Raw genomic sequence first — 14,174 nt, forward strand, 5'->3', positions numbered from 1 at the left:
AGAAAAAGGTAACCTGCTCTACATGTAATTCTGTGCCCCAGTTTATTTTCATCATTATTAATTTTCTTAATTTTAATGTATAGTGCTTTTGTGCTTTAACCAGTTCTTTGACAGAGAAAAGAAGAATGAAGATGTGGTTTCAGCAGCTTTTGAAAGAATTGGTCCTCCAAGTTCAAGGTAGAACTTTTTCGATTTTTAATTTGATTATTGCTTTTCAAACATGTTTTTCTTTTTGTTAAGAAAAGTGTGTCTGTCATATAAAAGTAGCTAACCTTAAATATAGTGATTCTTGTAAGTGTTCATAATGACATTTATTTGGGAGGCTCGCTAAGTCTCTCCTAGACCAGGACATATTTTTATTTAAGATGTGCGCAGGCCCTGAAAAGACCCGAACAGTTCTAGTGGATGATATTCACTGTATACTTGCTATCATGGGAGTTTGCTAGACGTTGTTGATCTGTTATAAGCGTATTGTTAAGGGCCCAGGTGCAGTAGGAATTTTTCACAGAGGTGCTACATTTCTGCATGGATAGGTTAAGAGATTCGGCAGCTTTCCTGCATGGGTCTGTCAGTTCACATGAGGTGCATTTTGTGGCTCAAGTACTGGACGGCAGAGTTCCCCTGCAAGAAACAACTGGAACAAATGCCCTTTGAGGGTGAAAGGCTCTTTGCCAAAGCTTTCGATACATTTATCAACAATATCGCTTGGGAAAAAGTATACGTTTCCATTTAAGAAAAGAACAAAGCCAACATAGCCTAAGCTTTCTGCAGCTGGGGTAAGAAGAATCGTTTTCTTCCCTATTTGGGTTTCACACAAAAATCCAGCACCCCTTTCTGTAAATGGAACTAGACTTCAAGCAGGGGTGCCCCTACTACTGGCTTCTGTGGCAATTTGTTCCCAGAATGTCCTGAATATATAAGTCCAGCATATTGTGTTCAGAAGCTACAAGTTGGTGTTTACGCCTTGCCTCCTCTAACAAAATCATTTAATGTGCCTTTTGCCAATGAGAGACGTCCTTATTCAGCAGTCAGACTGTCGTTTTTAGCACTAGACCCCTCAACTTCAGGGTTTCCAAGGCAAAGTACAGTTGGGCAGTTGCTAATATCAATCATCATAGTGGCACCAGTGTCTGCTTTCCATGTTCTTGCCCTGTCAAATGTGCACATTCCATGGGTGGAAAACTAGCAAGCAGACTTTTTCATCCATCAACATCTGGACCCCGGAGAATGGTCTCTCACTCTGTCAGGTAGGGGACACTCAAGGTAGACCTTTTAGCATCCCAGATTCAACAACATACTGAACAGATTTGCAATCAGGTCTAGGTATCCTTAGGCCTTTGCAGTGGATGTTCTCGTGACTCAATAGGATCAGTTTAACCTGATTTATACCCTTCCCCTTCTGAAGCTCCTGCCTTACATGCTCCAGACAATAGTGAGGGAAGACTTAATTGTGATCTTCGCTGCACCAAATTGGCACTGAAGTTTATTATTTAAAAGGAGAGTTCCCTTGTTTCCTATAAAGGTTCCTCCACTAGAAGTGTTGGTGCTTCAGGAGCCTTTCAGCATCTGTCCTCAGCTTCTCAGGTCTGCAAAACTGCCACCTGGTCTGCTGCTTACATGTTCAAAGTACATCACAGAACATAGGACCTCCACTCTTTGTCTATGATCACTACTATATTTCTTGCTAACAAAACTGAGATGTGCTGAAAGAGGGAGTGGTTGTTCAGGACAGGTCATCAGCTTTGCTTACCTGTGTGCAATCACCTGAAGGTAGAGCATAATCCCACTAGTTTAAGAATATCGGTCCTGGGGCCTGTGATGTACTTCAAGAAAATAATTTTACAGGTAAGTCAAAAAGCCTGTTTTCCGTTCAATAGATTTTTATTGAAAAATTTTTGTTTTTAAAAGATACAATAGCAGTCACAGTCATGTATACAGGTAGAAGTATAAGATCAACAATGACGAAATGAATGCTGCTGTGTATAAGTCTATAAAGCCGTAACAAAGGTCAAAGTAGTTAGCATTGCAGAAGTACAGTAAACATGTCATAACAATGAGATAAGCCATTTCCTCCTGTACCACTACCCCCTCCCTCCTAGATTGTAAGCTCGAAAGAGTAGGGCCCTCTTACCCCTTGTGTGCTGTTTGTTGTTACTGTACTGTTTCTTGTATTGTCCCCCCCTCTATTGTACAGCGCTGAGCAAACCCTTTGGCGCTATATAAACTCGATATAATAATAATAATAATAAGGATAACAGACAAGTTGCCATATGCCTATGCCATGAGAGCAGGTGTTAGTGAGAGAGGTATCTGTATGTAAAATGAACTAAAAGTCGAACTAGGAAACGTAGTGGAACAAACCATATATCGTCCCTGCAGAAGAGCCAAAAAAAAAAAAAAAAAAAAGAGGGGAAAGGGGAAGAGAACTGAAGGAGCAAAAGATAGGAACCAGAGAAGGACATCTGGAGCACCGAGCCACAGGATCTCAATAGTTATAGCGATGTAAAACTGGCTGGTGACATAGTAGGGTGGGTATGTTGGATTCATGGAGTCCATATTTTAAAGAATTTCTCATGGGTATCCAAGAGAATACTTGACAGTTTTTCATTGATGAAGAAGAAGTCTAAGCAGCTGTGGACTTCCATGAAGGAAATGCATTCCATGAAAGCAGCTACTATTCTGGAAGGATTGACTGTAATGACTTAGTTGAGCGTAGCATGACCGGTTTGATGTCTTGGGTATGGGTTTTGAGAAGAGTAACCAACATCGGGCCTGGCTTATTGGCACATGTATAATATTTATGTCGAGACCATCTAATCTGCTTTTCCAAAGTCCTTAAGAAGGAGATTTATTTACACTCTGGTAGCCTCCAGCTGTTTGCATAAGGAAGCAGAGCGGGACTCTTTAAATTGAGCTTCCAGCTCTGCAAGGGTGGAAGATAAAGACAATATGCATGAGTCCTTCTCCCTCTTTTTACATGATGCCAGTTGTATAAGTTTCCCTCTAAGTGTAGCTTTATGAGCTTCCCACAAAATCGTGGGAGTGAAAGCCGATGCAGTATTATCAGCGAAGTAGATGGAGATAGACTCTCGGATTGATCCAGCCATGTCATCAAAAGATAAAAGAGAGCCATTAAGGTGCCAGGGGTAGTGTTGAGGGGCTGAAGCTAATGATATACAGGTAAATAGGAGGGGCGGATGATCAAACCACGATGTGGACACAATGTTGACATTAAGGACATCTAAAATAAATGCTCGAGGGATGAGATAATGGTCTATTCTCCTGTGGCAATTGTTAGGGGCCGAATAGTAGGTATAATCCTGCACTCGAAGGTTAAATTACCTCTAGGTGTGCACTAAAGCTTGGTCAGTGAGAAGGTCCAAAAGTGCCTGCATTTGTGAGGTGGCCTTAGCAGTAATCTGAGAGGGAGCTATCGGGGGGGGGGATCTGTCTAGCTGCCTGTTGAATGCCATGTTACTGTCTCCCATCATGATTAGGGTGCTTTTCCTGTGTGAGGAAATTATGCTTAGTAAATGAGAGTTAATTAATATGCTCCCAATGCCCACCAATCCAGATTTTTCTAAGGTCACTTCAACATCCAGAAACGTCCCCTGAAGTAACAGATACCATCCCGTAGGGTCAGAGATCTCAAGGGAGCATATGAGTGGAGTGTTTTTTGTGAAATACTACTAAAACGCCTCTCTGTTTTTCTGCAAAGGTCACCTGAAACACCTGGGGGTAGTTCTTACGGAAGTATTTGGGAAGGGATGAGGTAGAAAATCTGGTCTCTTGTAGTACAATGATCTGAGTTCGGAGTAAAAGGTGAAGGCACACGTTTCCAGGGGAGTTGAAACCCTGTACTTTATGTGACACTATATTAAATTTGGAAGTAGCCATCATGGCGGGTAGAAGGTGAAATAGCTACCAGTCACAAAAAAGGTCCAACCTGACTCAAATTTACCAGGCTCAGGGGCTTCGACATCCAGGGAACTGAAAGAAAACAAGATGGAGAAATGGAGTAAGGAAAGAAAACACCATACTATGCTCATCCGGAGGGATGCTAAAGGGGAAATTGCCTAAGCAAGCAATGTCCGTGGTCAATCTCACTGTCATATGTGGGGGTTGCCTAAACCGACTGGGTGTGTGTTGCAATTCATAACAATTAAGGAAGAGTAGCATAACTGTCTCCTGATGTTTGGGTGGGTGAGTCACTAACCGCCCAAATGTGGCCAAAAAGAGGAGTGGTAGTGGGGTGTAGCATGTAAGGTCTAAAACGGTATGGTAGGCATGATGGTGGGTGCCCAAAAAAGTGAAAAACAAAATAATATACAAGGCAGGTGAAGAGGACATATAAGGACATTCATTAACATGCATAAAGAATAGTATGTCTAAAACTACGGAGTTGTCCTTGAACATCCTAGTGGTGGATCTACAGGGTTCAAAAATGGTGGACCAGCCCAAAAAAGGAAAAAATATGAGCAAAAAAAAAAAGCGATTCAATCTTCATTTGGGACATAAGATCTGGAGGTTGATCTGGCATGCCTTGACACAGGGCGTTGTCTTCGAAGGTAGAAGTTCCCAGAGAGGAGTGAGGTGGGGAGATTTGCGAGAAGAGGATTGGGAGGCTTGTGAGCCGGAGGAGGTTGGAATCATAATTGTAGCTTAGTGAGGACTTCCTGGGCTTCTTCTGGCGTGTTGAAGGCGTAAGGTTGGCCTTTGAAGGAGAAAGATAATTTGAATGGGAAATTCCAGCGATATTTGATGTGATGTTTTTGAAACGTTTGGACAAATGGCTTCAGTTCCTTACGTCTCAAGAGTGTTTGCGGGGCTAGGTCAATTTTGGTATTTGTGTGATTGAAAAGACAAATCTCTCTTGGACCAGGCTGCTTGCATGACAACCTTTTTGGTTTTATAAAAGGTAGGTTTGACTATAATATCACGAGAGGGACCGTTGGATCTCTTTGGGCCAAGAGCTCTGTGGATTCTGTCCAGTACCAGTCTCTCAGTAGGTGTTCCTGGGATAAGTTCTTTCAGTAGGGTGGTAACAGTAAAGTTTAAGTCCTCAATGGATTCAGGGAGACCTCTGATCTGGAAGTTACCTCTGCTACTACGATTCTCCAAGTCTTCAAGTTTCTGGACAGCGGAGGTAAGGTCTAGTTTGATAGTGTCAGTATCTTGTTCATAGTTGTCAATCAGCAAGATGGCATTGTCAATTTTGTGTTAAAGATCATCGATACGAGAGCCTTATTTCGCGAGTAAGCTTGGTGGTGAGTTGTTCCGTTGCAGTGTTTAATTCCTGTTGGAGAAGAAGTTTAAACTCAAAAAGAGCTGAATCTCGAACAGTCACTGCAGTGGGATCCACCATTTGAGAGGCTGTCATTAGAAGAGTTCAATTGGGATATGGGCTCCTGGGACGAGAGTGGATGTTCAGGTGAAAATTGAGAAGCCATTTTGGAGGAAAGCTTTTTGGCAGGAGTGGCTAAGGTCTTGAAGGAACCCACAGATGATTCGGTAGATTTCGCTGGAGCAGTGAAAGAATATTTCCCCATGGTCCCGAGGAAGTCTTCGAGCTCTTAGATGGAGGACAGTGGCAAGGCAGATGGGATCACAGAAACAAACCCCCCAGCATTTGAGTCTAACCGGGCAGGAACCAAAAAATGTTCTGAACCCTAGGAGCAGGACTGCCAAAATGGAGGGGGGGAGGGGACGGTTCCTGTCAACAAGGTCTCCCTTGGACAGAAAGTGGGACCTGGTAGGGTAGGTGGTGGTATATTCCTCAGGGCAGCCCCGCAGTGGGCACGGTAACTCTGACTCCCCTTGATTGGGGGGGGGGCTTCTGGACAGGCTCACAGGTCAGAGGCCAAGCAGAGACAGGGGCCCAAGGTGGGGCCCAGGTTGTAGCAGAGGATCACAGATGGGTGGGCAGGGTGATGCTGACTTGTGAGTGGGCGCTCCCTTATGGTGGTGAGTGAATCTATCCCTTCCCACTAGTGTAGAGATAAGGAGGGTAGAGGGGTGGCAGGTTATATTAGAGATGGGACACAGTGCAGGGGAACATAGCCTGTGTGCGCTGGCCGTCAGTCCAGCGTGGCAGCAGGGGACTCAGGAACTCAATGGCCGGCGTGGAGGCAGACATGGTATAGGGTTGGCCATACAATGGCAGTGCAGGCTGCGTTGTGGGACAGTCACCAGGAGCTTAGCCGCAGAACTGGAGAGCCGTGTCGAGCTGGGGAGACAACCGGACCAGTAGCAAGACTGCAGGCGGAGACAAGCAGAGTGTGTTCCCACTGAGCATGGGAGGTCAGCCGCCACCTTTCCCTCCCAATAGAAGAGAGCGCTGGAAGCAGGAAAGCTCCAGTGACCAAGCCCTGCCGCTGCAGCTGTCAGGATGTCCCCAACAGGTCTGTGGGGAGCCAGCAGGCCTGGGGGTAGGGTGTCAGGCGTTAGTCTGGAAAGTGATATCTGTTGTAGCATGTAGCACACCTGGGTGGTGAAGAGCCAATTCAGTGTGTGGCCATTTTCGTCGGCTGGCCAACAGCGCCCAAAAAAGCCTGTTTATTGGACTAACCCAGTGGTGGGCAACCTTTTTTTTTCAACTGAGCCAAATCTCGCCAAAACCACGATTGAAATTTATTTTGAGAGCCACATTTTTAAAACTGAAAATACATAGGATGGTACACTGTTTTTAGTTTCAATAAGTTTTTATAGTAATTCATCCCCCATAGTAATTCATCCCCCATAGTAATTCATCCCTCATATAGTAATTCATCCCTCATATAGTAATTCATCCCTCATATAGTAATTCATCCCTCATATAGTAATTCATCCCCCACATAGTAATTCATCCCCCACATAGTAATTCATCCCCCATATAGTAATTCATCCCCCATATAGTAATTCATCCCCCATATAGTAATTCATCCCCCATAGTAATTCATCCCCCATATTAATTCATCCCCCATATTAATTCATCCCCCATATAGTAATTCATCCCCCCTATAGTAATTCATCCCCCATATTAATTCATCCCTCATATAGTAGTAGTAAGTAAGTAGCAAGTAGTAAGCCAAGTCCTCCCTGTGTCAATTCACTTACCTTTGCTCCGCGCGTTCCTCTCGCCGTGTTCCCGCGCCGTTCCGGTCTTCAGGGCGGACTGTGAGAGGAGCCTAGCTCCTCTCACGTTCGTCACGCTGCTCCGGCTACACACATCCTGACAGCCAATCACTGGCTATCAGGATGTGAGTGGCAGCGAGACTGGCCAATCATTGCATTTGAGCGCGCTGCCCTGGCTGTTTTTTTTTTGGATCACGCTGCAGAGTCCCTACCGCCCGAGAGGAGGGAGGGGAGCGGGCGCCCGGCACACAAGAGCCGCATTAAAGCGTGTAAAGAGCCGCATGTGGCTCGCGAGCCGCGGCTTGCCGACCACTGGACTAACCTCTTTGAACTGGAACTGAAATCTAGTTTCAATAGATAACTGAAAATAATGCCTAAATATTGCATTTGGCAAGTAGATTTTTATTATGCAAGTCATAACAACTATACCAACGTTTTGAAGCTTTGCATGTTGTATTTTATAAGTTGCAAGTGAGTCTATTACTGTATGCTGTGGTGCAATCTTGACTGCTACAAGGCTTTTTTTCTCTTCTTAGCCAACAGAAGAAAATTATTAAAAACGACGATGACAAATCTTCATGCATTCATGAAACAAAGGTAGGCAAATTTGGTTATAATTTAAAAGTAATGACATTCAGTATGCCAGTGAGAATATGGCTGTGTTAAGAGCAATTTTGGTCCCCTATGTGCAAAAAAATAACGTTCAGTGAAAAAAGTATAAGAGAAATAGTTTTAAGCCCCAAGTACATGCACATACATAAATACTTGCGTTGGGGCACCTATTGTACATATGAAAACATAATTTGCACTGCACGTTACATATCACCACGCACATTGGTGTGCGAGCAAAATTCTAGACCTATTATTCATGGTTAACACTAAACTGATGACTTTATGCTCTTTTTAAAGTGTAAGTACAGGCAAAAACATTTTTTTAGTTTTGGATAGAGTGGAGAGGGGTTAGAAAACCTGTCCGTTTTTGTATTGCTGTCTGTGCCCCTGTTTATAGTTCTCATTGAAAGTAAGTGCACGGTCACACCGGTGCAATTTCAGGTGTGATTTGCGAATTGAAATTGCAGCTGAAATCGCATCTAATGGATGTGAATGTCAGTGTCTTATGCGATTACCTGCAGCACAATTTCTAAAGTACTTCTTGCTTTACTTTTTCTGCACTTTTGTCATGATTTTACTTACATACAGTCAGGTCCATAAACATTGGGACATTGACACAAATCTAACATTTTTGGCTCTATACACCACCACAATGGATTTGAAATGAAACGAACAAGATGTGCATTAACTGCAGACTGTCAGCTTTAATTTGAGGGTATTTACATCCAAATCAGGTGAACGGTGTAGCAATTACAACAGTTTGCATATGTGCCTCCCACTTGTTAAGGGGCCAAAAGTAATGGGACAGAATAATAATCATAAATCAAACTTTCACTTTTTAATACTTGGTTGCAAATCCTTTGCAGTCAATTACAGCCTGAAGTCTGGAACGCATAGACATCACCAGACGCTGGCTTTCATCCCTGGTGATGCTCTGCCAGGCCTCTACTGCAACTGTCTTCAGTTCCTGCTTGTTCTTGGGGCATTTTCCCTTCAGTTTTGTCTTCAGCAAGTGAAATGCATGCTCAATCGGATTCAGGTCAGGTGATTGACGTGGCCATTGCATAACATTCCACTTCTTTCCCTTCAAAAACTCTTTGGTTGCTTTTGCAGTATGCTTTGGGTCATTGTCCATCTGCACTGTGAAGCGGCGTCCAATGAGTTGTGAAGCATTTGGCTGAATATGAGCAGATAATATTGCCCGAAACACTTCAGAATTCATCCTGCTGCTTTTGTCAGCAGTCACATCATCAATAAATACAAGAGAACCAGTTCCATTGGCAGCCATACATGCCCACGCCATGACACTACCACCACCATGCTTCACTGATGAGGTGGTATTCTTAGGATCATGAGCAGTTCCTTTCCTTCTCCATACCCTTCTCTTCCGATCACTCTGGTACAAGTTGATCTTGGTCTCATCTGTCCATAGGATGTTGTTCCAGAACTGTGAAGGCTTTTTTAGATGTCATTTGGCAAACTCTAATCTGGCCTTCCTGTTTTTGAGGCTCACCAATGGTTTACATCTTGTGGCGAACCCTCTGTATTCACTCTGGTGAAGTCTTCTCTTGATTGTTGACTTTGACACACATCCACCTACCTCCTGGAGAGTGTTCTTGATCTGGCCAACTGTTGTGAAGGGTGTTTTCTTCACCAGGGAAAGAATTCTTCGGTCATCCACCACAGTTGTTTTCCGTGGTCTTCTGGGTCTTTTGGTGTTGCTGAGCTCACCGGTGCGTTCCTTCTTTTTAAGAATGTTCCAAACAGTTGTTTTGGCCACGCCTAAGGTTTTTGCTATCTCTCTGATGGGTTTGTTTTGTTTTTTCAGCCTAATGATGGCTTGCTTCACGGATAGTGACAGCTCTTTGGATCTCATCTTGAGAGTTGACAGCAACAGATTCCAAATGCAAATAGCACACTTGAAATGAACTCTGGACCTTTTATCTGCTCATTGTAATTGGGATAATGAGGGAATAACATACACCTGGCCATGGAACAGCTGAGAAGCCAATTGTCCCATTTCTTTTAGTCCCTTAACAAGTGAGAGGCACATATGCAAACTGTTGTAATTCCTACACCGTTCACCTGATTTGGATGTAAATACCCTCAAATTAAAGCTGACAGTCTGCAGTTAAAGCACATCTTGTTCATTTCATGTCAAATCCATTGTGGTGGTGTATAGAGCCAAAAATGTTAGAATTGTGTCAATGTTCCAATATTTATGGACCTGACTGTAGAATATAATGGAAATCATACTGCAAATTGCAAGAAGTTGTTGAAAATCTTCACAAGTGGCTATAAAATCTTCAGAAATCGCACCTGAAATTGCACTGAAAATGCACATAAAGTGCAGCGGTGTGAACGGTGACTAAGTGCCCGGTCATACCGGTGCGATTTGCGAATTAAAATCGCACCTAATAAATGTGAATGTCAGTGTCTTAACGTGCGATTTGCTGCAATGCAATTTCTGAAGAAGTTCTTGTATTACTTTTTGTGGAGTTTGACGTACATAGAATATAGTGGAAATCACAAGGCAAATCACAAGAAATCATTGAAAATCTTTTCAGTCGCAAGTCTTCAGAAATTGCACTTGAAATTGCACACAAATCGCATGACTAGAAGTAAAAGAATATCACAAATTAAAAAATAGAAACTACCAACATTTTATTCTCCAGGGTCTCTATTTTCAGAAAATATGTAATGTTTTAGGTTAACTTGTAAGGCAAAACTTTTTTTTTTTTTATAGAGTAAAGGAGAGTTATAACTCCTGGGGTTTTTTTAATTGTCTTTTGGGGGGGTGCCATCTCTATACCATTGGGGAGATTTCCATAGCCAAAAACAGGAAGTCAGGGAGTCCCTATGTGTCAGCAGAACTAATGTTCCCACTGGAAGATTTCCCCTCTATTAGTGTTATGATGTGAACCCAAAATTTGGGATTTTCTTTTTAGTTTAACTTTTGATGATATTGGTTGACAGAAAAATAGAGAAAATTAATCTCCCTAATGGGGGGGGAGGCACAGGCATCAATAAAAATGTCCAGGTGTTCTAATCTTCATCCATTCTATTCAGAACTACAACAGAAACGTTTGAACTTTAGGTACACTTTAACCGCTTCCGGTCCTCCCTATAGCAGAAATACAGGTGCGCAAAATCTGCCCAACCCGTGCCGCCATTTGCGGCTGTCAATCACTAGGCCCCGGCCAGTAATTACTCACCGTTGCCTGGTTATAGCTGAGGATCTCCGACGTGGAAGAGAACTATTTGTAAACAAAACAGTTCTCCCTGTCAGCTTGTGCACACTTTTTTGCATGCACAGCCATACAAAGCAGTGTGCTTACAGTGAAGAACAAACACACGGCCCCCTAGTAAAACAGTCCCAGCACACAGTTAACCCTTTGATTGCCCCTCATGTTAACCCCTTCCTGCTCATTTCCATTAGTACAGTGTCAGTGTTTTTGTTTGTTTGTTTTTTTAGCACTGATCACTGTATTGGTGTCGCTGGAGATGTCAGTGACACCAAGTTAGTTTCCCCCAGTGTCGGAATGCCTGCTGCAATCCCGCTATAAGTCGCTGATCTCCGCCATTACTAGTAAAAAAACAAAAAAAGTATGTAAAAAAAATTCCAGTATATATACGGTACTTCCATTTGTAAACGCTATAACTTTCACGTAAGCCAATTATTTACATGTATTGGGATTTTTTTTTTCAAAGACATGTAGCAGAATGCATTTTGGCCTAAATATATGACATTTTTTATTTTTAATTTTTTTTTTACTGGATATGTTTAATAGTAAAGTCAAAAATATAGTTTTTTTTTCAAAAAATTGTCAGTCTTTTTAATTTTTTTTATATAGCGCAAGGTGATCAAATACCCCCGAAAGAAAGCTCAGTTTGTGGGAAATTTGAGTGCAGCGTTGCGTGACCGCTCAATTTTTAAAGTAACGCAGTGCCGTAACGAAAAAAATGGCCTGGTCAGGAAGCGGGGTAAATCCTCACGAGGGCAAGTGGTTAAATGGCTATTGTTATTTTGACTGGAGTTCTGCTCTTAGCAAATTACTTTTTGTAGATCTGTTGCCTTGTCTGAAGATCCTGCCAGTATTAACACTTCCTTGTGCATGCTGACAACACTAAGCTTCTGCCTTACAATTTGCTGCAGCTTTGTTTGCCATAATTTCTTCTTCGGTTGGCCGTTGGGCTGCTTATTAGGCCTGGCATAGGCAGCCCAATGGCCAACTGAAGGTTCATGCAACAGATTTACAAAAACAATTTGCCAAAGAAAACTTATCAGTGAGGTATGATGCCAGCATACTTAAAAACAGGTGTTGGGTTTACATACAGTAAACATCTCTTTAAGATGTATGTCTTTGTATTTTTTCGTCATATATAATTCCTAAATCCTCTAGGTGTATTTTATAAGCACTGATAAGTGTTCCTTTGTAAAGGCAGTTCTGAGATGCCTTATTTTTATAATAATTTTTTTTTTAATTTGGATTATGCATGTGTACAGAAATGCCTTGTGTATGTATATTGCTATTTATTTTGAATGACACTCAAACCTATATATCTAACTGCAACCATTTATTATTATTATTATTATTATTATTATACAGGATTTATTTAGCGCCAACAGTTTGTGCAGCACTTTATAACATGAGAGCAGACAGTACAGTTACAAATCCATACAGGAGGAATCAGACGGCCCTGCTCCTTAGAGCTTACATTCTAATTCACCTGCACTTCAGCACACAAAGCAGTGCAAAGTATGCACTGCATTGTTCAAAAGAATTTCAGGTACCTTTTTATGGGTCGAAGCTTCTTAACCAGTTTTCCTCAGCCCCTATAGCAGTTTTACTACTACAGGGCGGACTTCCTAAGCAAAATCACAAATATAAATATATATATATATATATATATATTTATATATATATATATATATATATATATATATATGTGTGTGTGATCCGCGCTCCCATGGTGTTAACGGGCACCTGGCTGCCCTGCGGTGCTGTGATTCGATAGCCCCGATCACTCACTAGATTCAGGCCAATGATGTTTGGCCAAGACCTGCTCATCGTCTGTACCGAATCGGAGCTCAGCCTTTGCCTGTATTTACATTACACAGGCACAGGAAATGATGCAATCTTCTCTCCTTGGAGCACGTTCCATTCTAGAGAGAGAATAAAGCAGATGTGTGTCCAAGCAGTGCACTGAGACAGTAAAAGCACAGCTAGATCACATTTAACCCTCTGATTGCCCCCCCCCAGTTAACTCTTTCTCTGCCCTGTGACCAGTGTCATTATTACAGTGTACAGATTTTTTTTTTTTTTTTACTGATCACTGTATTCGTGGCGACTTCAGATAGCGTTCACATCAGTTAACATCTCTCCCAGATAGCATCAGATTCAACCTGATGATTGCCAGGAACATGCTCACATACACAAAAACCCTCCATTACTAGTATAGTGTTTGAATGGATCAATATCTTTGATCAGATCTGAACTATACCAGCCTTCACAATAGTACAGTGTCCCCAAAAATGCAGCGTTAGCAATATCAGCCCCAACACCTGCCAGCATCTGTGTTTGGCCCCTACACTTAATCCCCCTTCTCCCCTAGCACCCCAGCAAGTGCAGTGCCAATAGATCACTGTCACTTGATACATTGCACACAAAACTGCAGGGTTAGCAAGATCAGGCCTGATCTTTGTTAGCACTAGCAGGTAAATGGTTTTTGTAGTGGTTCAAGCAGTCCCTGACAGCCAGGTGCTCTTTTTTCCCATGAGTCACACTAGGTACCTATAAATTTAGTAGACAAAATCTCCAGCGAAAGATACTCTAGGTACTCTTTGCTCAGATGAGAGCGAAGGGGAAGCCTCACTGACAAAATCAGGGTCAGGGGGTGTTACTGGGGCAAGGGGGGTGGAGCCTGACTATGGCGGCTCGGGAGTGTGTGTAGCAAGCACTCTCCGTTAGCCTCCCCTCGTCTATTCTCCCCATGAGGCCCCGATAGAGAGACCAGCTGCATTGAGGGTGAGCGGCAACTCACCCTCTGGAGAGGGCTCGCGGAGCCCCGGGGACGGGTGGGCTGCTGAGATCCAGGAGAGAGCCGGAAGGAGGACGCCTTGGGGTTATCCCCTGACGACCGCCGGCGCCTACAGAGGTGGAGTGGAGTTGCCAGGGAGACGGTCGGAGCCTGGATCCAAGAGAGAGCCGGGAGAAGGACGCCTCGTGGTTTCCTCTGGTGTCTCGTGGCGGCTTCGGAGGAGGAGTAGGGTTGCCAGGGAGACGCCAGTGAGACGGTCGAGGCATTGGAGCGGCTCTGACACGTGGGAAGCCGCGGAGGAGCTCTGGGAGCTCCGAGAGTGAGAGAGAGAGAGAGAGATTACCCGACATCTGAGCAAGAGGGTGAAGAGATACAGGGTAAATAACATATTGCCCCCACAATATAAT

At 43.2% G+C, this 14,174-nt stretch overlaps 1 protein-coding gene across 1 annotated transcript in view; it reads left to right on the plus strand.

The window, feature by feature from the left end:
• Positions 1–14,174, plus strand: part of KATNIP (katanin interacting protein) — a 179,715-nt gene that overhangs the window by 54,519 nt on the left and 111,022 nt on the right. Inside the window, exons 9-10 of the mRNA XM_089691998.1 lie at positions 104–177; positions 7,650–7,710. Of these exons, the coding sequence (XP_089548124.1) occupies positions 104–177; positions 7,650–7,710 (135 nt within the window). The remainder of the gene's footprint in view (positions 1–103; positions 178–7,649; positions 7,711–14,174) is intronic.

Source organism: Staurois parvus, unplaced genomic scaffold (genome assembly GCF_062004578.1).
Source record: "Staurois parvus isolate SC_StPar_1 unplaced genomic scaffold, SC_StPar_1.0 ptg000022l, whole genome shotgun sequence".
Classification (NCBI taxonomy): domain Eukaryota; kingdom Metazoa; phylum Chordata; class Amphibia; order Anura; family Ranidae; genus Staurois; species Staurois parvus.